Source organism: Chenopodium quinoa, unplaced genomic scaffold (assembly GCF_001683475.1).
Source record: "Chenopodium quinoa cultivar QQ74 unplaced genomic scaffold, ASM168347v1, whole genome shotgun sequence".
NCBI classification, from domain to species: Eukaryota; Viridiplantae; Streptophyta; class Magnoliopsida; order Caryophyllales; family Amaranthaceae; genus Chenopodium; species Chenopodium quinoa.
The window spans coordinates 332,953-360,347 of NW_018743920.1; the positions used below are offsets into that span (position 1 = coordinate 332,953).

The 27,395-nt window shown below is 34.7% G+C and overlaps 3 protein-coding genes and 2 pseudogenes across 4 annotated transcripts; 3 read left to right on the forward strand and 2 right to left on the reverse strand.

The window, feature by feature from the left end:
- The first annotated feature begins 1,264 nt into the window (after nucleotides 1–1,264).
- Nucleotides 1,265–8,738, forward strand: LOC110687746 (UBX domain-containing protein 1-like). The gene is made up of 11 exons (XM_021864373.1): nucleotides 1,265–1,654; nucleotides 2,173–2,268; nucleotides 2,728–2,804; nucleotides 3,830–3,909; nucleotides 4,042–4,102; nucleotides 5,353–5,420; nucleotides 5,524–5,605; nucleotides 6,050–6,148; nucleotides 6,318–6,404; nucleotides 7,685–7,804; nucleotides 8,197–8,738. Exons 2-11 carry the CDS (start codon nucleotides 2,175–2,177, stop codon nucleotides 8,395–8,397), a joined length of 969 nt encoding a protein of 322 aa, XP_021720065.1. The 5' UTR covers nucleotides 1,265–1,654; nucleotides 2,173–2,174; the 3' UTR covers nucleotides 8,398–8,738.
- Nucleotides 8,739–12,582: 3,844 nt separating this feature from the next.
- Nucleotides 12,583–14,001, reverse strand: LOC110687663 (annotated as a pseudogene).
- Nucleotides 14,002–14,612: 611 nt separating this feature from the next.
- LOC110687664 (glutathione S-transferase T3-like) lies at nucleotides 14,613–15,548 on the reverse strand. Its single transcript, XM_021864291.1, has one exon. The coding sequence runs from the start codon at nucleotides 15,546–15,548 to the stop codon at nucleotides 14,613–14,615; it is 936 nt and encodes a 311-aa protein (XP_021719983.1).
- A 1,505-nt stretch (nucleotides 15,549–17,053) lies between these two features.
- LOC110687747 (chromatin assembly factor 1 subunit A-like) lies at nucleotides 17,054–22,033 on the forward strand. 2 transcript variants are annotated; one of them, XM_021864375.1, is made up of 4 exons: nucleotides 17,054–17,275; nucleotides 17,934–18,004; nucleotides 18,630–19,122; nucleotides 21,420–22,033. In XM_021864375.1, exons 3-4 carry the CDS (start codon nucleotides 18,700–18,702, stop codon nucleotides 21,591–21,593), a joined length of 597 nt encoding a protein of 198 aa, XP_021720067.1. In that variant the 5' UTR covers nucleotides 17,054–17,275; nucleotides 17,934–18,004; nucleotides 18,630–18,699; the 3' UTR covers nucleotides 21,594–22,033. The 2 variants fall into 2 exon arrangements, with proteins under 2 accessions (XP_021720067.1, XP_021720066.1); XM_021864374.1 differs by having other exon boundaries at nucleotides 17,937–18,004.
- A 547-nt stretch (nucleotides 22,034–22,580) lies between these two features.
- On the forward strand, nucleotides 22,581–27,285 carry LOC110687748 (annotated as a pseudogene).
- Nucleotides 27,286–27,395: the final 110 nt, after the last annotated feature.

Genomic DNA, 27,395 nt, shown 5'->3' on the forward strand with positions numbered 1-27,395 from the left:
AATGTCTTTTGAAAAAAAAAATGTCTTTTGAATTTTTAAAACCCCCCAAAAAATGTAATGTGTAGTTATTGATCCTCTTTCAAAAAAAATTTAATTTTTTTACAAAATATAATATGTTGTTATCTAATTGGAGGTTATTGCAAATAATAAAATAAAAAAGTGCACAAAAGTGAAGAATTTGGGTTTTGAAGTGCTCTAGTAAGAAGTTAGAAATAAATAAATAAATAAAGGAAATTTGATTCTAATAATTCCACCTTTAGATTATTTTTTAATAATCCCACCTTTATAGGAAATCCTCTTCTATTGGTCCCTAACGTGTTGGTAACTAGTATTGATAGGTTAAGATGCTTCGTGTCGCTTTGTGATTGGTTGAAAAAATTATTTGGAAAAAAAAAACTAAAAAAAAAAAAACCAGCCCACCTCCAACCCCCACGCCACCACCCTCAACCCTCTCGGCAGCCCTCCCTCCCCACCCCCAACCTTCCGACAGGTCACGTCTCCACCCATACCGCCGGAACCCCTCATCCCCACCCCATCCAGCGAAAATCGGTCCCCCCTTCCCCTAAAACCACCCCGATTCCCACCCTCCACCCACAAAAATCACAAAGTTGGTTTCGGGTGGGGGGAAAGGGGACGGGGGTAGGAATTGGGGTGGTTTTAGGGGAAAGAGAAACCGGTTTTCGCTGGGTGGGGGTGGGAATGAGGGTGCCGACAATGGAGGTGGGGGAGGAGGGGCTGCCGGAGGGTGGGGGTTATGGTGGTCGTTGTGGGTTGGGGATGGGCTGGCTTTTTTCTTTTTAATTTTTAATTTTAAATTTTTTTGACCAATTATTTAGTAACACGTGTCACTCAAATAAAAAAAAAAAGTTTACCCAGAGAACTAATTACCGGTCATAAGGGATCAATAGATGAAGATGCCCAATAAAGGTGAGATTATTAAATAATAATCTAAATATGAGATTATTTACCGCGAACCGGTTAGAGTTGGAATTATTAGAATCAATTTTTCCAAAATAACAAATGTTAAATTATACTTCCTCTGTTTCAAATTGGATGACACGTTTTGACTTTTGACACTATTCATTAACTTTGCTTTGACTAACCTTTGTGATTTATAGGTATAAAAAATACACGGTGAGATCTTATTAGAGGAAATATAATAGATGGCACCGAGAGAAATGCAAGTCAACAAAAAAATGTTTATATAGAGACATTTCTATAAATAAGTAAACAACTCTTATTAAATGGAGTTACACTAAAATTGATTTATTTACACTGAGATATTTTTGCTTATTTTGATTGGGTGCATAAGCAGAGAGCCATTTGCATGGAATTGGAGATTACGGAGTACAGTACAAATTACAAATTCTTTCCTTACGCCCATAGTTAACCCAAACCTATAGATTTGGAATCAAAATTTAATTTGTAGAGATAGACAGAGATTGCTAGAAGTAGTAATCCAGGGTTTTCTATTCGATTCTTGTTACCACAATTCTCTGCAATTTTCAAAGAATCTCTCAAATGGCCATTCTTCTGAATCCCTTACGAAAACCCCATCAATTTCTTCTTCTCCACCCTTATAAACCCCCCTTAGCCAATTCACTTGCAATTATTCTTTATTCTCATCTTTCATAAATACTTCAAAGTTGAATTGGTACGTTTAGTTTTGTTAATTCAAGTTCTGAAATGACTATATAATCTTGAAATGCGGTGAATTTGCATTAATTTATTGGGTTAAAAACTTCTAATTTATCAAAAAAATATTGTTTTTTGTAGTTCAATTGCTGATTTATCATGACTGGGGTTTGAAATTTGGTTTTGTGGATTAAAGGGTATTTTAAATTTTGATTATGTGGTAGTCCCAGTTGCTGATTTTGATATTGGCTTTTCGCGGTATAGATGGTTGGGAGTTCATTTTTTTGTTGTTGTTTGGCAGCTGAAGAATTTGATTTGATATCGGGTTATTAATATTAATTGTTATATTATTTGATAATGTATATGGATTGCTTTTGTTCTTACTTATGATCTTGTTATCTAATTATATGTGACTATGAATTGTGGTGCTTATGATCTTGTTAGGTGATTCTTCTTGTTCATCTCTAAGTTTCAAAATTGAAGGACAAAATGTCTGATGGTAGATGTTAAATATGTGTTTTATGTTTTGTGTTTCAGAAATGGCTGTTCCTGAAGTAGACAAGAAATTGCTGGAACAATTGGAAGAAATGGGATTTTCATTAGCTCGAGCAATTCGGTCACTTCATTATTCTGGTGAGTTAGTTTTTCTTTTGTAACTTTGTTAACAATGTTAGGGAGCAAGTTTAGTCATGTGGACTTATGTCAATGAAGTTTTTGGCTATTTCAAAGTATAAATTTGTTGCTTCAAGTAAGAACATTTCGCATATATGTTCAATAATTTTTGTTAGTGGTTATGTTTTTGATTACTTAAGTCCTATCAAATTTGCAAATTAAGCTACAATACTATCATTTTCTCATCATTGTCACTTTTTTTTTACTGTAATGTTGCCTTTTGTTCTTTCTTGCTCTTGTTATGTTGGATGATTGCCTGCTTTATATAACAGTGGAAGGAAGTGGGTTTGATACTGTAACTCTAAAAGGGCAGTTGTAAAATCGACTTTAGAACTAGGAGTGTTGAGGATAGCTGTCTACTTAGTTTAGCTCACAGTTCTGGCATCAAAATATTTATCTTATTTATTCATCTTTTCTCAGGAAATTCTAGTCTGGAAGATGCTATAAATTGGATAGTTGAGCATGAAAATGACTCAGATATCGATGAGATTCCTTTGGTATGATATCAATTTTTAATTTTTGTTTTTGCTTAAGGATAATTCCCCTCACTTTCTATTTTATGAAGGTACAAGCTATGCTGAAATGCCTAATAGTTTAGTTGTGCTCTGTACTGCTGTATGTTTTCATGAGAAATATGTCCCCACCAATAAAATAAATAGCTATATCTGTTTCCTTGATTATGTGTATACGACTATACGTAGGGTTCGAATACTTTGTAGGACTCTAAGTTTCAACTTTATCATAGCGAGATATAATAAAGACCCTATCCACTTTTGGTGCCTATTCTTTCCCAAAGATGAGACTAGGAGAGTTGCATGCTAAAACATGAGAATTTTCAAACATGCTCTCAAGCTCTCACATTCTCTTGTAAATTTAGTAAGATATTCTTTTGTCATTTTTTCAAGGGTCCTTCCCTTGCATCTTATGTCAAGTTGTCAACTATTTACCTACAGAATTACAGATTTAATGTTTCTCGTCGATTGGCTTGTAAGAGAAAAATCATGTTGTTTGAGAGACCTATCTTGTGTCTGGTACCATAATAACTCCAAATTTCCCCCCTCAAAGCTTATTATCTTCGTTACAAGTGATCCACTCACCCTGAAATAACCTTGTTGAAATTCTCAATTGATGTTTTTTTTTTTTTTTTTTTTTTTTTTGCTACAATCAATAGGGATTTGATATTCAACGAGGCCGAACTGAATGATAAATGATTGGAAATTTTCTTTATCATTTGCCTATCTTGAGATCTTTCCCCTTCTTCTAGTTCTAGTTTATGTTTTTCAGAGGAAATATATGATCAAGGATTGAGGAAAGTCTATTATTATTATCCATATCTTTCTTACTGATTTCTATGATGAATGATAGAACAAGATTGATTAACTGAAAGGATATATTTATTAGAACATATTTGCTTGAAATCTCTAAACTTATGGCCAGATATTATATACAAGTCAGTGATGTACTTTGTACAAGTATAATTGTGCTTTGGGCCCTTTAATAGTAACTTCTCAAGTGCACCCAGGTACCTGTGGATATTAATTTGGATGCTACCAAACCATTTCCTATCACAGAAGAAGTGAAGATCAAGGCCCAAAATCTGAGGTTGTATGTTGGAATTTGGCTTAAATTCTTCTTCTCTGCTGTATGAATATTCTTTGAAGCTTTATTATAAGAAAAGATTTTATTCATGGGCAAAGACCTTATACTTTCATTACTATTTTGCATCTACTTAAGGATTGGAGCCAACCAATTGAGCAAAAGAAAAGAGAAGGAGCTGGAAAGACAAGGAGAAAAGGTATTATATTACTATGTTGCCTATTTATGTACTCTTCATTGACAGTGTCACAACTTGACACCCATGGTGGTCCTTATGTAATATGTAGATTTCCATTTCCTCAAGTTCCTATTTAAAGAAAGCATTGGCAAAAGGTTATTTTCATAATTGCTTAAATTATACGATAGAGCTAACTTGTATGGAAGATGGAACTATTGGTTGTGGAAGAAGCATGCTCTTGTAGGTTGCTGTAGTCTAATCTCTGGAGGATCATGCTGATAACTGATTTTTCCTTCAGTACCATGCAATTTTATATGCTCTGTGCATATCCTGATCTACATTGGTTCATCAATCACGTGTATTAATACAATGCTACTAATATGACATTACATGTATTACAAATTTACAGGAGTATACCATGGGCCTATCCTGATCTACTTAGATTTATGAAGGTTCCCATACATGTCTCTGGGATAATATTACTAGGTACTTGGTATAATTGTCATTTGGCTTAGGACATCAGAAATGTTGCTTATGAGGAACTCAGAAATTTAGTAAGCTTAATAGCCCCAATATTTTTATTTGCATCAACATTATGCATCGATGCTTGTTAAATATTTGGATGGGCCAGTTGAAATTTTTGTCAAACCTCAACTTAAGGTTTGTCATTTGATTGTTTACCTTATACACCCGTTAGAGTCCTGATTGGGTGGGTGAGATTAACTTACTCAGACATACGAACATGTATCATACATGGCTATGTGTCCTGGTGCCAGCTATACTATGAACCAGTCCCGCGAATTTGATCCAAAATGAAGTATCAAGTGTCCAATTGTCCATACCATATTACCATGTCTGAATGTTGATTGGTTACTTAAGGCAAAATGAAGATTTTGATTAACGTAGTTAAGATATAAGCCTAATGAGTAGTGACTTGTAGGTGTGTTCCATGCACCTTTTGAAGGTCATCATGTTGCTTATACAAGTTGTTGCTTGCCTAATGTATTTATGGACAAAAATTGTATGAGAGGTGTTATATAATGCTCAAAACTTATTAAAGTAATGGATAAAAGCTTTATAATTTTTTTTTTTTTTTTTTAAAGTTGAGGGAACTAGACCTTTAAGTGTTAACTGCTATCAATTTAATACAGAAAGAGGCTATTTGCTGTTATTTAATGTGTAAGTGACTGTTGTAGTGATTTTACTTACAGAAGCAGTGAAATGTTCTTTTTTGCTATTGGGGTATGCAAATTAACAGTTTGGTGCTGCAGGAGAGGATTCAAGCTGGGAAGAGAATCATGGAAGCAAAGAAAACTGCAGAAGAAAATGCAAGAAAAAGGTATCTTGTAAGCTAGTTGGTTTGTAAATAATCTGCTTGTGCCTACTATCTTGATATCGTCTTCCAAATGTCTATTTGAGACTGTCATTCTCTGCTTCAACAGAATGATAGCTTTACGTGAAGCAGAAAAAGAGGAGGAAAGTAAGGCAAGGGAGAAGATACGCCAAAAGTTAGAAGCAGATAAGGTCCTTTTCTGATTCCAGTCATCTTCCTGCTTTATCTTACACTTGTTACTAAGTTCAGTCTGATTAAGTCACACCTAAACCATCATCCTGCTTTCTATTAGTCTGCCTAGATCATGTGGACTCCACAAAGAATTGCATTTGATAGTGGTATCTTTTCTTTATGAGGATGGCTTGTATTAGTATGTTCACAATCTGAAGTTATTGACACGGCATATTCATTGCTTCATGTTAAATCTTGATACCTCTTGACAACTTGGTCAAAAACCACATTTAAATATTCAATGATCTGTTTACCTATACCAACTACCAAGTCCAGAAAACAGTTTTGTTTTGATGCCAAAGGCTTTATTGGTATAATTGACTACTTGTTAATGAGAATTTCTGTTGCAAATAGTGTCTAGTCATGGACATATATGATACTTTTGTTATTGGTAAGAGTTACAGGCAGAAAGAAGGTCAAGGCTTGGGATATCACCTGTAGTCACTTCATCAGTGCAATCAGCATCGACGGCATGTCATGTGGTACAGAAAAAATCCGCAGAGGTTTGCTTTACTTGCTCTCTCTTAATTTGGAGAGGAGTGCTGAGTAGGAGTTTGCAATTTCTTTATTTGTAGGTTTTGGCCTACAGTTAACGAATTCTTTCTAAAAGAATGCTATATTTCTTTATCATCTATGTGTAATTTCAAAAGTTCTCTACTGAATCATACTTAGGTTTCAAAGCCTGTTACATCTACTAAAAAGGCTAAAAAGGCGGAGCTTCTGTGTGACTGTTTAAGAAGTCTAAGGCGCTACCATAAGGTTAGTGGCTTGGTTTTCCAATTTTTAGTTAATGTGTTAGAAGCAGGATTAAGTGATTAACTGAGTAATTTCCTAAACCCTCCTTTCACTTTCACTATAAAGGGGTTATGTAATTCAAAACAAGACCAATTTCTTCTGTTCATGACTTCATTTATACCATGAATACTGTTTTATTTCAGATTCAGAGCCAGATATTTGGTATGGTAAAATGAAAAAATGAAAAGTGGCTAATATGATTTTCTTGAAATGGTTCTAGACTGATATCATAAGATAGTGCCTGATGTTGACATCTTGTCTAACTTGAAAAAACAGGCTTTGAATATGATCAGAATGATTTTATCTTTAATAAATTGAATTTTCTTATGGTTCAATTTTGTAAATTGTATGAGGTTCATATTTTGACATGCTTAGGTAAAGGTAGTATATTCAGTGAAAGATTGCTATTTCAGGCCTTTTAGGGATTGTGAGACTTTGTGACTTGCTTTCCAAAACCAAAATAAAAGCATGTGTGCCTAATGCCGTTTGAAAGGGATTTGAATTGCCATAGAGATCATGAAATTTTGAGTTGGAGGGAGGCAGGGCAGTGTTCGAAAACAAGCTTGGTAAAGGTTACCTCTGCAATATGCATGGTAGCACATTCCGACTAATTAGGGACATGTGTTTCATATAGGCATCACATGTTTGTTGGATGTTGCCGAAGCTTACACCTCCAATCTTCAGATTCAATTCTAAAAAAGCTTCTTGCTCAGTTTTGATAATTTTATGGCTAGTCAAATTTCTCTTGAACTGAAAATGAAACCACTAAAAGTGCTCTTTTCTTTCATTAGAAAGTTAAATGAATACCACAAGCAATACTTATTTGAGTTTCCTTCTCCAAAACTGAATTGCTTCAAGCCACTAGTTCAAAAGCAATATTTAATCTGCCTAGTCAGGAAAAAACTTAAGCATTTCAAACTTAATTCAAACCCCTTATGTTTAGCTCCATTATGTGCCAGTTCTTTAATTGGTAAGCTTATCCTTCTTTAACAACCGGATATAGCTCACTCATCATGCCAGATCAAGTATAATTTTTTTACTGTTGATTCTCAATATTGATTATCTTGAAGAATATCATTTAAAACCACAGTATTTTCTCGATAACTTTTGTTGAGTTGGAAGCAGTGAACCTGTGATTACTGAAATTCTTCATGTTACACATTTCCATAATGTTTTCTTTTATACATAGTATTAAGTCTGGCTATAGAAACATAAACCCTTTTCTATTTTTTCTATGATTGTAGGATGAAGATGCTAGAGTAAAGAAGGCTTTCCAAATTCTCCTAATATACATTAGAAATGTCGTGAAGAATCCTGATGTAGAAAAATACAGGAAGATACGGCTCAGTAACCCAATTTTCCAGGTATGCACTTCACATATCATATGAAAACTCTTTGGACCCTTTCAGACTGCCTTGGGAGTTTTAAATTTTAATGCATCATAGCCTCAACTAGAATGGTTTACATAAAGTTGGGAAATATGGTACTTGTAAAGGAAATGGTAAAGAAATTGCAGAAGCTTAGATAATTAAAAACATATTTTAAACTGTTTTGCGAGGCTTGCGACAGTTCCTGTAGTTGTATGGAAGAAAAATGATTGGAATCCTGGAGTTCTATCAAAAGTTATGAACTACTATCAGCTCAATTAACCCAATATATGCCGTGAGGCATGTATCAACTTATGTTCTTGCCATATGTATGATTTAGCTAATAGTAACCCTTTTTTGTTCCAAAAAAAAAAAAAAAAAAAAATCAGGAAAGTGTTGGCAGTCTGATTGGAGGTGTCAGATTTCTGGAACTCTGTGGATTCGAGAAAACCAACAGGGGGCAGTTCTTATATCTTCCTCGGGAAAAGGTTGACAGGGTGACACTAAATTCAGCCTTGTCTGCATTGCACTCCGCAATAACAAATCCCTATTTTGGACTATTCTCTGTTGATAGTGTTGAACTGCCTTAAGTGCATCGACGAGGATATCTAGGCAGACAAAAACTTGATTCAGAGCAGAGTTGATCATTGTGGCATAAGCTGTGAGTGACCAAGTGTAAATATAGTTCAGGAGCTATGTTACATATTCGTCCATGTCTTATTTCCGGAAGCTTGGAAAGAGAGGCTTAGCTTTGTTGTTCAGAAACCTTTCATCACTTCTTAATCATTTGGCAGTCATTTCTCACTTATCATTGTAATATATTTTCTTCTTACAATACATTATACAACAAGAATCCATCGTCAGTTGACTACTTGTATTACATATATATATCAAAATGAACATTAATGGACGAGATCTTCATTAGCGTGTATAACGTATTGTTTAATAACATATATGAATGCACATTCCTACTTTCTTGTTCAAGCTTAATTGTAAACAAATTATAAATTTTTTTAAACACAATTCTTTAATTTAATTATTAAACATAATCGTGTTTTTTTCAAGCTCAATCTCCATATTCACTAATCACTAGTCTTAGTTCATTAAGTATGAGATTGATAACTATAAGAGATATCAAGAGATCATATATCTCTTGGTATCATTGTTATCATCATATCTTGTTATCTTGATGGCTTGATGCAAACTCATAATGGCTTGAATGCAAACTACAAGTAGATTGGTACACTTTTTACAACTTACACATGTAACTTTACTTAGACTTTTATATAACATAAATTGTCCTTCGTTATTTTTTTCATTGCCACAAAAGTTACAACAATCTTAGCGTTATTATCAAAACACATTGTTGCAGTGTTCACACTATTTTTCTTGAGTATGTTCACAATCATCTTCACAAATTCATCATCTTCTACCTCTACAAAACATAAAACATGTACTTGACAAACGATTTGCCTAATATGGACGGGAAGGTTTTTAAGTTACAAAAACAAAGTAACTCTTATCAATATAAATCATTTAAGTATGGGAAGGTTTTCATTTTAGGTGTTACATATGGCTTTTCAGAATAACCTTACTCTGGCTCTCTTGTAGTGTATATTAGAAGTGAATAAAACAAGACGAAGAATTAGACAATTTGTGGGAGGTATATTTATTTCTAATCCTAATTTGGCATATCCATCATATTTTCTTTTTGTCTTTTGTAATAGGTACACGCTCCTGACGCTTGTGTCTGAGTCTATATGTCATCTAATCTATCCATTTCAGTGGCAGGTATGTTTTACAATGCTTTGGTCATTATTTGATATTCACCTTTAAAGGAGTTGATATGTAACCTTGCCTGTGTTTTATTGGTGCCATTCTAGCATTTCTTGTCGAGAAGATAACAACACAACTCTCTCTCTTTGACCGTCAAAAGTTAAATGGTTGTACTGTTGTTTTAGAAATGTCACTTGCTCATAAACATTTTAGAGATAAAAATTTGCTGTTGATTATAGTGAATGCATTCCTCATCATTATTGATAAGTAGATGGTAAGCTGTTCACAAAGAAAAAATGGAAACTTAAGCTTATTAACAGTTTATTTTCATAGACAAATACTAATTTATCATTGTTATTATTATTTTTTTATATACTTAATTTTAATTATAGGTATCACAACTACCTGCTACATTGTGTTAGAACTTAGAAGAACTGGGCTGATGTTGATATTGGTATATGTTGTTTTCTTAAAAATTATGTCAGACGTTTCCTTTGAATTTAATAGAACTCACCCATTTTTCATTTTATAATGACTGACTTATGGGTTATGAGTGTAAGGTGGATCTGTTAATACACCCATTTGCGAGGCTCCATGGCCTCATGGGTCCTGGAAAAAGGGTTTCTATTCCTTAACTTGTTTAACTTCTTTCTCAGAGACTGTTCTTTTTATAAAGGAACTTTTTTTTTTTTTTTTTTAATTTTTTTTATATATATAAAGTCTTCTACTTTTCTTAGTGCTAGTTGAATGGGATTTGTGTTTTCTTGTTGTTGAGAAGTGAGTACTCAAACTATAAAGCCTTCAATTATGCTTAGTGTAACCTTTCTAATATAAAATATCATAATCACTGATTTCTAGTTTCTCTTATAAAGAATGTCTACATTCCGTTACTCTTCTCAAAAGGAGTGGACTACATTGATGCTCCAACTCCATATATCATCGGCCTTCATTCAAATGTTGATACATCTGGACTTTCAATGGATGGTGTAAGTTGTTATTATCGAATGCAGTTCCTTTTCTCTACTACAATTACCCCAATGCCTCTGTTTTTCTTGACTTATTAGTGACTTTAAACAGTTCAGTACTAAATATTTCTTTTCTGAGGAAAATTTAAAGCAGATTTCAGTTTCTTGTATAGGTTGTTACCGTTGATATTGATCATAACTGTATCTCTACGTCAGAGGAGATACCTCCTGTTTCGGGTGAAAACAATGGGACCTTGCCGAAGGTCCGCTGAAATGGAGAAGGCTGGATTCGGTCCAAGTTATGTTGGGCCGAAGGTTTCCTGCACAGTAAACACACGTAAACTAGCCTCGGGGGTGTTGCCGAGGAAGGCCCCTCCGATGCTAAAGTCAGTACAATGTGTAAGAAGAGGACACTATGCAAGAGAGTTTGGTGCTTGAGGCTTTTATGGAATATATCAGAATATATGAATGAACATTGAATCTATATCTGAATAAAAATATGAATGTATCAATAATGATGGCTTTTATACCTCATCATACATGGAGAGGTTGGGCCTTAGCCCAATTGGCTTGCTTTGTGGGCTGACCTTTGACTTTAGCACAATTGGAGAGTTGAACCTTGACCTTGGGCTTTTAATTGGATCATTTAGTGCTTAGGCCCAATTGGACTAAATTGGACCCAAACACCTCCAATACCGAACCAGAGTTAAGCTTGTTGCATGCTGGTATAAAAAAGCTATTGTATCCAGATATGATGAGTATAGACGAGGTAAATACTGGCTTTGGAGAACTATATATGAGAAGCCCTAAAGTTGGTGCCAAACCTTGGGGAAAGGACCATGACCTTCAACTAAGGTGATATTACCATTCCCAATATGGTGCTTATTAAATAAAATGAATCTAGAAAACTTTCTTTGGTAGTGTTGATTTGTTGAACTCTTGAGTTTCCTCTGTAATTTTATTATATCTTATCATTATCAAATCAAAGCTTCTCAACCCTGGAAACAAGTTCCTTTCAATACTATATTTTCATGATTAAGAAGCTTTAATATGATAATAGTAAGATATCATACTGTAAATTTGCAACTTGATTTACAGATGTTAATACTTTTGACATATAATCTGAGTTTGAAGCATCAGTTCTGCAAATGTCTGCTTGTTTTTGTCTCATTTCTCAAACATGCCCACTTGACTGTGTCTCTAAAGAATAGAGTTTTAGTGTGGAAATGTCTTATATACTGTATGTGAATTGTTCCTGATGCTTCATTATTTGATGAGATCAGTGTAAGATGTTGGGTTGAAGAGCATTTTTATAGCTTATGCAAGAGTTGTTTTCCCATCTTGTTCTGACTATTCTACCCTTCTTTGGTCTTCCTTTTTCAATTGGAGCCTCACTTTTTCATTTAAAAAAATATATAGTACACTACTAATCTAGATTTTAGATGTAAGAATAGTGAGGAGAGTGATTGCTAATGTTGAAGATGAGTTTTGTTTGATAATAGCTTAGATCTTTGAAAGTGAAATTAAGGGTGTGGAATAAGGAAGCTTTTTCTGCATGGACTTGACGATTTCATGAACTTTAGATGTTAAATATGACCGTTAGAGCATCATTATTGGTGAACAAAAAAAAATGGTTCATGGGTCACTATCACCATTTCTCTCTCATCCACATCAACCCAACAAACCATTTACAATATTCACTCTTAACAATGAACACTAAACAATGGTTCATCATCAATACTCCCTACCCCACCTTATTTTATTTTTGTAAATATAATCTATTTAATTCATAATTATAATTTATTAACTCGATGTCAATGTAATTAATTGACGTATTTAATTTTTTAATCGTGATTACTAATTAAGAAATTATCGCTTTTTTTTATCAGCTTTTTTAAAAACTAATTCTTGTGATCAATATTTTTAAACAACAACGCAGCTAATTTTAATTAACATAATTAAAAAAAAAAGAGGTACAAATCGTGATTATAGTACTACAACTATAATCAAGTACATTTTTTTTTAAAAAAAAAGAACTACTACACATCGTTTTGTAAGATGTCCTTAGGGATAACCATTTGTTGTAAACCTAATTGCGTAAGTTCTCGTTGTTACCAAATTTATTCCATATATGTGCGACCAAGTCGTTTTTTAGCTGCAAATGAGTCTGTTGATCCTCAATCTCTGTTCTACGAGTCAAGTATAAGTCGATATCCACAATACGATCAGTACGGTACTCGGTAATGTCCTCATTAGCGTTGCCTCCAGCATTCATAAACTCATTGGTATTAACGTTATTTTGATACGTCTCTCGTTCATCTTCAACGATCATATTATGTAATATAATGCAGGCGAGCATGATATTGTGGAGTATGTCGGTATCCCACGCCAAAGACGGCTTTTTAATAATGGCAAAACGAGCTTGAAGGACCCCAAATGCGTGTTCAACGTCTTTCCTTGCAGCTTCCTGGTGTTTTGCGAATAAACGATCCTTACGAGCTTGTGGACTCGTAATGGATTTCACAAAAGTAGCCCATCTAGGGTAGATTCCATCAGTAAGATAATACCCATTCGTATAATGATGACCAATGACTACGAAGTTCACAGAAGGTGTTCGACCCTCTAAGACGTCTTCGAACACAGGGGATCGATGAAGCACATTAATATCGTTGCAGCTACCTGGCATCCCAAAGAACGAATGCCATATCCATAGATCTCTGTCCGCAACTGCCTCCAGTACGAGAGTTGCAACTCCTGCTCTTCCTTGATACTGCCCCTTCCATGCGTGTGGACAGTTCTTCCACTCCCAGTGCATACAATCAATGCTGCCTATCATGCCAGGAAATCCACGTTCTTCCCCAATACGTAGCAATCTTTCCATATCTGCGATGTTTGGACGGCGTAGGTACTGATCACCGAACTGGTTGATGACACCTTCTGTAAACTTTTGGAGTGCCAATCGTGAAGTAGCCTCACTTATACGGACATACTCATCACAAGCGTCTGAAGCACACCCGTAAGCTAGTTGTCTAACGGCCGCAGTGCACTTTTGAAGTGGAGACAACCCAAGACGACCTGCCGCATCTCGCCTTTGTTGAAACAAAGGTCATGTTGGGTCACTGCGTTGAGAAGGCGCTCAAACACATGTTTACGCATTCGAAACCGGCGCCGGAACAAGGAACTTGGATAAACTGGGACTTCCGCGAAATAGTCATTGTATAACCGTGCATGACCTTCTTCGCGTCCCCTATCCTTTCGGGGCTCAGTAGATTTGCGTCGGCGTTGCTGAGCGGCAGGTTGAATAATTGGTGGAATGTACTCATGCATTACGTGTTGTATCATAAGACACACTTCATTACGTTGTTGAACTCTAAGCTCCCTTCCCTCATCATCCGAGTTAGATGAAGATGAAGAGGAATCGGTTGAGCTTAAGTTGAAACTGTTTGAATTCATTTTCTACGTAAGAAATGTAAGATAGAGTGAGGTTTTCTAATATTAACTGCAAACGATTTATGTGTTTGTGTGTAAAATAAATGAAAGAATGGTGTTTATTTATAGTGAACTAATTTGTAATTCTTCTTCAGAAATAACTGAATATAAAGAGACAAAGATCACATGGGCTATGACAAATACTGGATTAGAACCACACAGAAATTGAATGGACAAGAAGGGTTTCACATGGGCTAACAAAGGGGAAATTAAGATACTGACACAATTATATATAAAGAGACAAATTGATATAATTGAATAAAGAGACAAAGATCACATGGGCTATGAAAATGGGATAGTGGAAAAGATCCATTTTAGTGATTAATTGATAAAGTACAAATAATTGGAAATGAGTACAAGAGGTTGAACTGGAATTGAAAACTTATCACTACTGAAAATGAAGATTACAATGCCTAAGCATCATTAGTGAAACTTTTAATTTTGTTCTGAAGTATTACTATCATTTCGTCTTCCCAATGTTCTCGGTTTACTTTCTGTTCTAGACGAGCTAGTTGCTCCCAGTGGATCCTATGTTGTTCTAGCTCAATTTTCCGTTGTTTCCTTGCCTCCTTGCGCTACTGTATTTCAAGACTCTTCATTTCTGCTTCGTTTGACACATTCATCGAATCCCCAAATAGCTGCAATCGGGTGTTGAATGTTTCTAATTCCTTAAATGCTTCACTTGATGGAGCTTTACCCTTCAACCTCGACTTAGCCTTTTTAATTCCTTCAGCACGAGCTACTCTCTCATCACCAACACCCACGCTGGTCGGTGTGGTAGGTGAGGAATTGTCACCCTCATCCCGTGTCCTCTTCCCACTACTTCCGCTCCCTACAGACTCATCCGTCAGTGGATTTGAATGTGGATGTCCCACCGAAGGCTTGAATGTTTGTTGGTCCAAGAAAGACCGGAATTTGTCAAACTTCCTAAGTTGGATCCATTCCTCGTAGAAGGTGAATCGTTCGAACGAGTTCTCATGGATTTTGTGGGCCTCTTGGATAACATCATCTTCGTTATAGCCACTTCCCTTTCGCTTCCGGGCCTTATCATAGCTTCCGCACCACTTTAACACGGCTTCAGAGATTCGCATCCACCTTCCCTTCAAACTACTAATAGTTCGTAGGGATATTTCAACTGGATTCGATACCCTGGTAGCATCGTATGCGTCCAAGACTCTGTTCCAAAATTGACCCTTCTTTTGATTTGTGCCGATAATTATGTTGGTGCTGATGTTCATGTAGGCGGATATAAGAGCCGCAGTTTCTGATCGCGACCAACTTCTATTGTTTGAACAACCAACACAAAATTCCGGAGTTGATTGGAGTGGTTGCTTTAACATTTGAGTGAAGTTTTGATGGGGGGAAGGAGTTTCATTTCCCTCACCATCATCCTCGCATTCTTCATTTGCCTCATCTTCTTCAGATAAGACATTGCTCGATTCCCAAATATTGGGATTCGGTTGTTGTGACGGAAAATAACCAGATGCAGCACCATATTCACCGTAACCCATTGGTGTCATGGATGGATGTGGGAAATTTGAAATGCTTTGAGAAAAATTAAAATTCTGAGGGAAATTTGGTGGATTATATGGGAAACTTGACTGGGGTCTTTGAGGATAAACACTAGAAAAAATATGGGGAATATTTGTGGGTGTTTGTGAAAAATTAGGGGGATTTGGATAGAAATTGGCTTGATTTGGGATAATATTTTGACCCAAAATTTTTTTTTCTGCTTTCTATTTGTATTGGGGTTGGTATTAGCATCCATAATTATAATTTATAATTGGAAAAAAAAAATTAATATTAATAGTAATAATAATAATAATAATAATAATAATAATAATCTTAATAAACAGAAATAATAATAATAATAATAATAATAATAATAATAGTAATAATAATAATAACGATAATAATAATAATAATAATAATAATAATAATAATAATCTTAACAATCTTAATAAACAGAAATAATAATAATAATAATAATAATGATAATAATAATAATAATAATAATAACGATAATAATAATAATAACAATAATATAATAATAATAATAATAATAATAATAATAATAACGATAATAATAATAATAATAATAGTAACGATAATAATAATATTAATGATAATAAATAAAAATAATAATAACAATAATAATATTAATATTGGTAAAAATAATAATAATATTGGTAATTAGTGAGGGGATTTTTGAAGAGAAAAATATAGTAGAAAAGAAAATGGATTTTTAAAGTTGAAGAAAGTATATCAATATGGGTGTCTATTTATAGAGGGGAAAAAAGAAAGCCGTTGGTAATTTTTTTTTTTTTTGGATTTGTATTTTGTAAAATATATCCGTTGTAAAATTACAACGAATATATTTAAAACTGACAACACGTGTCAAGCAGCGGCGCGCTCCCTTGAACAAAATTGAATTTGTTCCTCTGACTAATTGCAGCAACAATCGAACTTGCAACCACTCAAGATGAACAAACTTAGAGTTTGCCATTAAGCCAACCATTTTATTGTTCACTCATTGTGAACCATTTAATTGTTCACCCTTAAGGGTCCTCTTAAAAACAAGTTACTTCCCTTTTTCCCTTACTTCGATGCAACATAGTGTTTGAATAATACTAAGTTAGATTGTTAGCCAACTAAGTTTTGATTCTCCCCCTCCCCTCTCAAATTGTTTGCTTATCACTTAGTATTTCTTACTGACTCTACCTTTCCCTGTAAATTGTTTTAACGCTTCAATGTAATGTTTTGATGTTCATTAAACTATAGTAGTATGTAATACTCTACTGAACAGGGGTGAATCCAATGTGGGTCATTGAACTCACTAATTTTTTGAAAAAAATTGAAAAGTTTTTTTTAAAAAAACAAAATAAAAACCGAAAAAGGGTTAAATAGAATACTTGTGAAATGTATGACAAGAAGTAAAGTTGCAGTCCAGTAGTTATTTTTACTTCCCATCAAACACGAGATCGTGGGTTCAAAACCCGTACCTCACATTTTTTTTCCCTTTTTATCCTACATCCTCACTTCCTGCCTTCCTCAATCCTCAAGACAACAGAACATACACTTCCTCATTCTCCCAAATCGTAAAACCCTAACCCTGTCCCGACTGTCCGCCACTCCACCGTTCCTCTGTCCCGCAGCCGACGCGTCACCAGCCAGCCATCAGGTCCTCCGACACCGACAGTCCGATGGTCCGATTTCGCTGAGGTAGTGTCGTAGTGAGGTCAGTCATCACTCATCAGTGAATTTCATATTTTCATTCGCTAATTGCCTAATTTAATTTACGATTTGGGGATTTTTGATGTGGGTTTTCTGTATATGATTTAATTATGTCATTTTTGTTTAAATTTGTGTTTTTGTGCCAGTTTTTGCTCGGAATGTTGATGGGGTTTTGTTATCTACTAATGGGTAATCAGTATTAGCTGAGTTTTGTGTGCATGTGGATTGTTTTGAAGTTTAATTGGCTTAATTTATGTGGAATTTGTGCTCAAATAAACTACTTGCTATCTGTATAATCGTTTTGTTTGCTTAAACAGAACAATCTCGTCTAGAAAAGTAGAAATTGAAGATTGGTTTTGAGTCTTTTGATTGTGTTTAGTTATAGTTTTGTCTAATTGTCTTCATTATAATTTATAAGTCCCAAATGATTTTTTAGAATATGATTAGTCGATTAGAAACTGGAGATTTGTTTTGATTAGCCGATTTTGGGAATTTTCCTCTGGAAACTGAAGTTGTGACCGGATATTTGACTATTTGAGTTGAGTATTTGAGTCCTATAATTTTTGTTTAATTGATATTGATTATCTGATTTTCTGTTTAACTGATATTGATTATTGAATTTATTATCATTCATTCATTCTGCATTTATCATGTATGTGTAGCAGTAACTGGTGTCGTGCGTTGTGGACTCGTGGTGGTAGTACCTTTGGCTATCTTCTTCACCGTTAATTAGGTAAATTATGAACGCTTGATAGTTATTTTATAATTCTCCAATCAAAATTTTACTTCTATTATATGTAATGTTGAATGATCAAGTACTTGAATTTTCAATTCTGCTCTGTCATTGTTGGTATATGATTTTTATTTACTACCATTAAACCTATTAGGAGCTCTATTTTTGGCTTTGGCTAATTATGAACTATATTATGTTTGAGTTTTGTTGCTTGTGGTAAATCAAATCTCTTCTAGTGAAGAATTTTCTTGGGTAGTTTGGTTCTCTGTGTTTAACCAGCTTTATAAAATATAAATACCAAATGATATGTTCAATTTGCATGTTTATTATGAACCTTTGAAGTATTGACAAGGTCAGAATATATGGGGTTTTTAATCTTTTGTTTAGCGTCGATTAATTTGGTAACTAGTATGTTACTATGTTTGGTGACTTATGAATCTTAAAAATGATATGAGTTGCCGATCTTTCCATGAGCTGAATTTGTTGAATACTTGAATTGACTTGATTTGCTTTTGCTTTTGAATTGTTGAATTTTTCATTTTTCTTATGTGTAATCTATTTGTAATCCATAATTTGAACTTATATTTTTCATTCCTTTGTGAATTACAATTCTGAACTTCCGAAGTTTTGAACCCACACTTCGGATATCCCGGAGACGCCACTGATCGACACACTCCCACCAACATCAACCAAAAATGGCAGCATCGCTACTCAAAGCCCGGCACTCCAACCACCACATCACCACCATTTTCTGCCATTCCTCCACTCTCTCCACCATCACCACTGCCAAACCATCGCATCACAAAGAGCATAGCCAAAACCAAGTATACCTCAAACCCAGCAACATTATCGGAAGCTGGGAACCCCCGAAAAACCCTAAGGAAGCACAAGCCAAACTCGCCTTCCTTCGCCGCGACTATGCTAAGCAAGTCAAGGAGCTCCGCAAGGAGTATATCCATGAGATAGAGTTGCAGAGAGAGGAGCAGCTGCGCAAAGATGAAGCGCAGAAAGTTGAGATTCTTCAGCAAAGGGAAGAGCGGAATAAGTCTAAGGCTGCTGCTGCTCAGGCTCGTGCTGCCGAGCGTAAGGCTTTCGAGGAGGAGTTTCGCAATACTTTGGTAATGTTGTTTGGTTCTTAGTCTCCTTGATTGTGTTGTGATTTTTGTTGTTTGTGGAATTTTAGGTGTGAGAATTAGGGTTTTGTGTGTTATTGATTAATTGATTGTTGGGGAATTGTCTTTTGAGGATGATTTTTAGGTTAGTGATAAGAAAATGTTGTGAAATTAGGAGGATCATCACCGTTTTCCTATGATTTTGAGGATGAATTTTAGGTTAGTGATGTGAAAATGGAAGGATCATCACTATTTTTCTATGATTTTTAGGTTAATGATGCAGAAATGCCTTTAAATTGGGAGGATCATCACTGTGTTTCTATGATTTTGAGGATGAATTTTAGGTTAGTGATGTGAAAATGCCGTGAAAATCAGAGTATCATCACTGGTTTCCTATGATTATGTGAATGTGTTGAAGTGGTACACGACCTCAATGATGGGCTTTAAAGGTTTGATTACTTAGTTTGCCAAGCAGCGTAAATTTGGTAACAAAATTTTTATTTGGTATTGTTGTTGCACAAATGAATTGAATGAATGTAAGCGAATGACAAAATAGGAAAACATAGCTAGGGAGTAGAGACTATGGATTTGGACTCTATATTTTAAGTATGGGTTTTGATAAACATGTTTGAAATCTAATACGGAGTAGCTTAGGTTAAAATTTCGTAAAAATTACTGCTCGTACTACTAGGGCAGACATAGTCAGTTTGATACATGCCTCCTTGAGATGTACAGGCAACTTATGATGTCGTTATGAAAACTACAGTTATTTGTGTTTTTTATTCTAATCCTTGACTTTCAGCTTAGGCTCTCCAAGGTTCATGCTGGATCTAATTGGTTGGAACAGTGCTCAAGTAGACTGTAAGGTCTAATCGTGGTTATTAGCCCATAATATTTAATGTGATATGACCGTCACTACACCTCAATAACATAGCAACGAGCAATCTGTTAGCAACCCCCTTCATAAGTAAAGTGAACATTCTACCCAATGAGGCAATGACATTGCAGCGAGCAATCCATTTAAGGTCTAAGGTAAAACCCTTCATATGTCATTTGCTAGACCTTTAAACCTAGAATTGTAAAGATTACAGAAAAGGGTTGAAGACTTAAAGGAGAACATGAAGTTGGAGGTGTTGGTCACCTTAGCGCAGTAGAAGATGTTTTAGACTGGGTTGAAAATTTAGGCTACCTATCTTTGAAAACAATGTTTGTGAGGTCATTGATCTGTTTCTTGTAGTGATAGTAAAAATTGTAGTAATTGGATTTCGTTTAAATGTATTGATGATGGATTGCTTTCTGAGAACTTTGGCTTTACCATGTCAGCCTACCAATGAACTTTGGCTTTTTAAAGGAAGCAAAACAGAGTATTGGATTAGATTATTTGAAAACAATTAATGATTATAGTGGAAATTTTTTGAAGGGGGTGAAAGGTTCTCTTGTTAATCTAGGTCAAAGTGTTTAATGTGGGAAACAACCATAATTTACAAGCCAATGCTTATTTATACTATACTCTCAATCTATATACTAAATTAACAGGTTTAAAGATATACCCTTATATGTTGTTACTTAGTATCATGATTTAATGTATATACAAGCTTCTAATGAGTTTAAAGATCCTAGCATCATTGCTAGCTAATCAAAAGATAATAACAATAAGTTGGATGGTAAAAGTGACATTTATGAATTATGAGAACGCTTTTATGATATAAAGACTTCTTCAATCTAAAGTTAGTTGTTTTCCATAACCAGAAGTATGAATGTTGGTGTATGGAGTTTACTGTTAAACTTTGTTTAGTTTCATGTAATAGATCACTTTTTGATGCATGAAAGTTCTCGTGATACTTCCTAAGATGGTAAAGAAAAAAGAGCTACATGTTCCATCACAGTTTTGTTGCTAGTTAAATGGCCCCGTTTTCAAGTACAGTGATGAATTTCTATAACTAGAAGTTGCTTTCCACTAGGAAAAAGTAAGTTCCACCATGACTGATGGATAGACCAGAGCGAAATAAAATGTTGCCAACATTGAAGCATGTTCACATAGAGAGTAAGAGAGTAGTTGTGCATTATAGTTCCTTAAAACCTGTATGAGTATTCTAATTTATCATATTGATGGTCTCATTTACGATAATTACATAAGCATTGCATTCTGTATTGGAATTGCATTCAATGAAAATTGAATTGAGGGATTAGGTGGATGTATATTCTTCTACCTAGCTTGTTATTGTTCAACTGACTTGATAATACTTCGTTGAATGTGTTTAACTGTATTTTATATATCTAATTTTAGACTTGAACTTCTGTAGATGAAAGAAAGAACAGAGAAGCTTGAATACTGGAGAAAGAGAGAAAAATCAATAGAGGAAAAAAGGAACAGTAAAAAGGAACTTATCCATAGGCAAAGTGGGAAGTGGATTGAGGAAGGAAATATGGAGGCAATGATAATGCGAGCAATAGTTGATCATCCCACCCAACTATAGATGCTGGCTGGTTTATGGGGTCATTCATGCAGGGCTGGCAGCTGTTCAACATTTCAAACTGTGCTCTCATTGGTTTCGAGTCGATTGATACAGTTTGGAGTTGTGTATGTTGTCCCATAAAATTTGCACAGTGCTACCCACACTGTTGTGATCTTGTAATCCATCTTATTACTGAGGTGTTTCGAATCTATCTCTGATCTAGGGACACAAATTTTCCTATAGCTATGCTGTTACAGCCTTAACTAGAGTGGCAGTCTGTCATAGAGTTTGAGCTTTTGGTGTATTTCTTTCTCCTATGATGAAAATGGTAATTTTGACTTGGTGCTGTTGTAATAGACGTAGTTGGTATTGGTAATGACAATTTTTTGTGTAGCTTGTGCTGATAATAATTTTCCAGTTTGGTTACAAGTAAAAATTATTCTGACTTACGGTGTTTTCAATGATGATTATAGTGATGAAAAATTATTCTGACTTCCGGTGTTTTCAATGTATTACCAAAATGTACCACCTCTAGGTACTAGCGGGATTTTCATTGCATAATATTAGGTACATACACATAAGTGAGTAACACTTGGTATTAAATAAGGACAGTAGGGTATTTCAATGGTATTGTTTTGGGAAAGCCTCGACATTCATGTCAACTTGTATAGTAGAGGACTTCACAAAATCACAAGTTTTTATCCCTTGGTATGTGTGTTTGTCCTAATTAAAAATCGTCTTAAGCAGTAACTACCATGATTGAGTACACCCTATATGAACACCTATTGTATGTCATATTTGTAATTGCTGTATTATTTTCAATAAAAAACACAATGAGCATCTTGCAGATATCTATGCTGCTTTATCTGTCTCTTGAATTTATCTTTTTGACCATAAGATAAACACCAAATTCTACATGAATTGGGTATTCTTTTTAAGATGAAATATGTTTATGAGGGTGAAATGGTTAAAATGTCATTCTTTCTATTATGTGTGATTCAATTTTATTAATTTATGTTATCGGGATAAGTCATGGCGTGTACGCTATATGGTTGCAAATCAACTTTATGAGCTGTGTGAAGCAGTTGGACCTGAACCTACGAGGTATCTATTGACTATTTTGCTACTATCATCCTTTTTATGTCCATCATTTGCCTCAATATATCTTGTTGGTTATTATTATCCTGTTTAGGTCGGAATTGGTGCCTGCATATGTTCGGCTGCTTCGTGACAATGAAGCAGAAGTACGTATAGCTGCTGCTGGGAAAGTGACCAAATTTTGCTGTATCTTGAATCCCGAACTTGCAGTTCAGCATATTCTCCCATGTGTCAAGGTATATTTGGATAGATGTCAATGTAGGTCGTTTAAATGATTTTATATTATTCAATTGAAGTTGTTGCCTTGTGTGTCTTATACATTGGTTGTTGAGCTTCCTGATGTACAAGCTTTTATCTATGCAGGAGTTGTCATCAGATTCTTCTCAGCATGTTCGTTCTGCTCTGGCTTCAGTTATAATGGGAATGGCACCAATTCTAGGAAAGGTGAGAAATCAATTTACTTGTGCTCTATATTATTTTACATAAGTATTATTTTGTAAATGACGTGTCACCATTAATTGCAAGAAGTGAACAAATATCTGAAAACACAATATCGAGTAAAAATATTTCATATGAACTTGGATGAGGTCAATGATTATACAAACTCATTTACATGCATCTCAGCAGCTGTGTATAGCTGCATACCCAATCAAACACAGTTAAATATAGCTGCATATACTGAAGGGTTCTTATTAGGACAATTGCTGATAAAGATTGGGGAATTTCCATATTCATTTTTTAACATAAACTCAAAGAAAACCTAACAATTAGGTCATATCTACTAGTTGAAACTAATTCGGATAATAGCAAACTACCTTAAACATGATCAATCTATCAAATTGATAAATTCATGACCAAAATTCTGTCATTTGATTTAACCATATTTATTTGTTATCGTAGAATTAATTGACCCCTCTACTAGTTGCCTTTCTTCCAAATCAATTTACTCTCGATTGAGGGAAATTCAATTACTGACCATTGGATCCTATTTGGAATTTGCTTCTTACAGAGGAATTTAGCTTTCTTGTTCTAACTAATAGAAGTAAAAGGTTTACATTGGAGTTCCAAACATGGATAAATGATTCAAATTGAATTTTGGAAGAATATGAACTAAACAATAGAAAAATGAGTTTATCTGCTCAGAATTTAGCTAATTGAAAATCCATTACTTAATCTGAATATGAGGTGTAATATGAACCTTGGTAAGTGCACTCGCAATCTCATGTCTGACACAATTTGTGCTGTACAAAGGGGGTGATTATACATTTGTGAGGTATGTATTTGTTACAAAAAGGTTTATGCTGTCTGGGAGTCAGATAATGATTTGGCAATTTTTGTAGAATTTTTGTTTGCTGGTTATTGCTGTTTGATTGGTTTTCTACTTGTCTTCATTTCATTAATTCGATGTGGCTGTAATGCCCTTTCATCCTTGAAAGTTGTGCATACGTTATCTTAATTGATCGTGCCTTTGGAAAGAAGCCAATTGAGAATATGCTATTAGTTTTTCCTATGGTGTTCAGTTGATCTCCTTTGCTTTTTTTTCTTCCAGGATTCTGTTGCTAAGATCTGCCTCATATAATTTATGTTTTCTTTTATTCTGCAAGCTTTTTGGAGCTGTTTTATTGTTAATTATTCAATAGGAATTCCATTGATTGTCCTTCAATTGACTCGACCTTCTTGTACCTGGTCACAGGATGCTACAATTGAGCAGCTTCTTCCCATCTTTCTCTCTCTTCTGAAAGATGAATTTCCTGATGTACGCCTGAACATAATCAGCAAGCTTGATCAAGTGAATCAGGTTTGTACAAAGCGTTTATATATCTATTTGTTTTTTCTGTTTCTATATTTGGTTAGACCATTTTCTCTCAACTCATTTGCTTTGCTGTGTGCTTTTCTTTTCCCTTGATTTTTTTATGCGTCGTAATTTTCTTGTAACTTAATTCACAATGCTTCATAGTGCAGGTCATTGGAATAGATTTGTTATCACAGTCATTACTCCCAGCAATTGTTGAGCTTGCTGAAGATAGACATTGGAGAGTTCGATTGGCCATTATTGAATACATACCTTTGTTGGCCAGTCAGTTGGGCGTTGGATTCTTCGATAACAAACTTGGTGCTCTATGCATGCAGTGGTTGAATGACAAGGTTTGTGAAACTAGCACCCTTTTAAAAAAAAAATTGACATGACTTATTCTTTTCTTTCTTTCTTTTTTTTTTTTTGATTTAAAAAAAAAATGTAAACAGCTCAACATAATGCAAGTCAAATGCCTAGTATAAAATCACATGAGCCGATAAAGGCTTCCTTAATAGTTTGCAAATTGGGAATTGTGGACCCTGAAATTCTTTATATTGATATACAATGGCATGATACTTGGAGTGGATACTGTTTTTTATTCAATTTGTTGAAACATTAGGCATTTGCTTTTCAGGTCTATTCAATTCGTGATGCTGCAGCAAATAATGTTAAGCGCCTTGCTGAAGAATTTGGCCCAGAATGGGCAATGCAACACATAATCCCACAAATGTGCTATTTTTTTTCTGTTGATTGGTATAACATTTAACTTTTGACTTCATGAAGAAAATTTAAGTTTTAAAGTGCTGTTCTCATTTAGTTATCTTCCTGTATGTCTACATGTCATTGCTAGAGTTTTCTCTGGCCTGCACTTATCTTTTCTGCTCTGCAAATAGATGATAAGAGAAGGAAACATTATGTTATGAAGTTAAACCTGCACACAAAGTCACTCTTAAATTTGCACCTGGAAATTGACTTCAAAAAAAAAAAAAAAAGGTTATAAAAAAGTAAATGCAGATCTATATTTGATTTTATAATGTTTATATGATATTCTGTATAATACCATGACTCCATGAGTGACAAAATATATTATTCTAAATTTCTAATTACCTTATTTGAATATGGAATGTATATAGAAAGTCTCTTGAAGTATTCTAATATTATAAAAAGAAATATGATTCACTGTGAACCTGTGACCACTCAAGTATGTTGTAAATATCTTAGCGACGTGATGTAATATTTTTCAACAGGTTCTAGACATGGCTACGAACCCGCACTATCTGTATCGGATGACAATTGTACAAGCAATTTCCCTGCTTGGCCCTGTCATGGGTGCAGAAATTACATGTTCCAAATTGTTACCAGTAGTTGTAACTGCATCAAAGGACAGGTATCTTGCTTTACTGCTCTCTTAATTATCTAAAATATTATCTAGCAGACTGCCTTTTTTTTTTTTCAATGCACAAACGGTTTGCTAATCTGAATTTTACACACTTCAGGGTACCAAACATAAAGTTTAATGTTGCAAAAGTGTTGCAGTCGCTCATTCCCATAGTTGATCAATCAGTAAGTAATTTCTTCTCTGGAAAATAATGTTCTTTGGTAATTAAAATTTCTGTTTGGCTTCTGCTTCTCACCCTATCTTCCATTCAGGAAGAAAGGGTACTGTAAGATTTTCAGTTAAATATAGTGTGATTTGTTGTGTTAGTTGTTTGAATATACTTCCATATTCAAGGACTAAAGGGCAGCAGAAGTAAAAATTATTTGCTCTTTTGAGTATTTATGTACTAGTCTACTAGATGCGCTGTATATCATTGGACAGAAAGGTCTTTCTGATTGCAGTTTATTTATGGATTGGGTTTGCTAGGTTAAAAAGTATATCTTTTCTCACTTTCACTAACATAATTAGGGTTAATGGCGTAATGCTGTGCCATATTGACGCAGTGGACGGCGCAGTTTGATTTTGGGATCTTGTTTTGCTATTCCATATTCCTATTATGCTATTCCATGTTGTATATGATCCTTCTTCCCAAGTCTGAGCAAATTCGCTGATTGACTCATCAAGTTGATGACAACTTCCTCAGCGACCCCTCCCTCAATGCAGAGGGTAAAAAGGCTCAATCATTTTAAGAATTGAAAATGCTCATGATTATATGGCAAGGTTGATAGTCATTGTTGTAAATGTAGCAGTCAGCTAGTCACATCATCTATTTGATTCCGCGTTATATAAGATCTTCCTTCAAGTCTAAGCAGCATAGCTAGTTAGCTTATCTAATTGGTGATAACTTTCTCACTGGCCTCCTATCCTTTCTGATGTAGAGGGAAATAATAATAAAGGCCCATATTTTTAGCAACCCAAAGATTTGTGCGTGCTTCCATATATTTTGCTTTCATCATCCCCAAACAATCCACCAACAAGTCATTTGCTGCAAAGCTACTTTGAAATGCGTTGAGTTCTTACACTAACTTCCTTTTTTCAGGTGGTTGAGAAAACTAATTAAGCCTTGTTTAATTGAGCTAAGTGAAGACCCAGATGTTGATGTCAGGTACACAAGCTCTGCAGTTGACAGATCAGGCTGTTATGGCTAGCTAGATTTTCTTTTTCCTTTATTCTTTTTTGGGACCCAGGTGTGTAGCGATCTTTGTGGTATGTTATAGGCATTCTTTACCCCATCTTTTTAATGTTAACCCTCCCCTCTGCAAAACTCAGCAGACGAAAATCTGCCTCCAGTGTTGTAATTTTGCTGGAATTCAATTCAGACTGATCAGTTTTGTTCCCATTAAATGTCAGCGAATGTTAAACACGGGTTTGGGCCACACCCGCAAGTCAAGAGAGAGAGAGTCCACTTCACAAGTCCAAAGGAGGTTCCATCCCAAAACCATATGGCAATAAGAGGAGTAGTCTCTTAGCCTTATAAAGTGATTAACTCTCT

What these genes read in the sequence shown, in the direction of transcription:
- LOC110687747 (XM_021864375.1), top strand. Translation starts at nt 18,700, where the DNA reads ATGGCAGCATCGCTACTCAAAGCCCGGCACTCCAACCACCACATCACC. An exon ending in AGGAGTTTCGCAATACTTTG is followed by an intron (nt 19,123 to 21,419) that starts GTAATGTTGTTT and finishes GAACTTCTGTAG; the next exon opens with ATGAAAGAAAGAACAGAGAA.
- LOC110687746 (XM_021864373.1), top strand. Translation starts at nt 2,175, where the DNA reads ATGGCTGTTCCTGAAGTAGACAAGAAATTGCTGGAACAATTGGAAGAA. An exon ending in AAAAGTTAGAAGCAGATAAG is followed by an intron (nt 5,606 to 6,049) that starts GTCCTTTTCTGA and finishes TAAGAGTTACAG; the next exon opens with GCAGAAAGAAGGTCAAGGCT. An exon ending in TCAGTAACCCAATTTTCCAG is followed by an intron (nt 7,805 to 8,196) that starts GTATGCACTTCA and finishes AAAAAAAATCAG; the next exon opens with GAAAGTGTTGGCAGTCTGAT.
- LOC110687664 (XM_021864291.1), bottom strand. Translation starts at nt 15,548, where the DNA reads ATGGGTTACGGTGAATATGGTGCTGCATCTGGTTATTTTCCGTCACAA.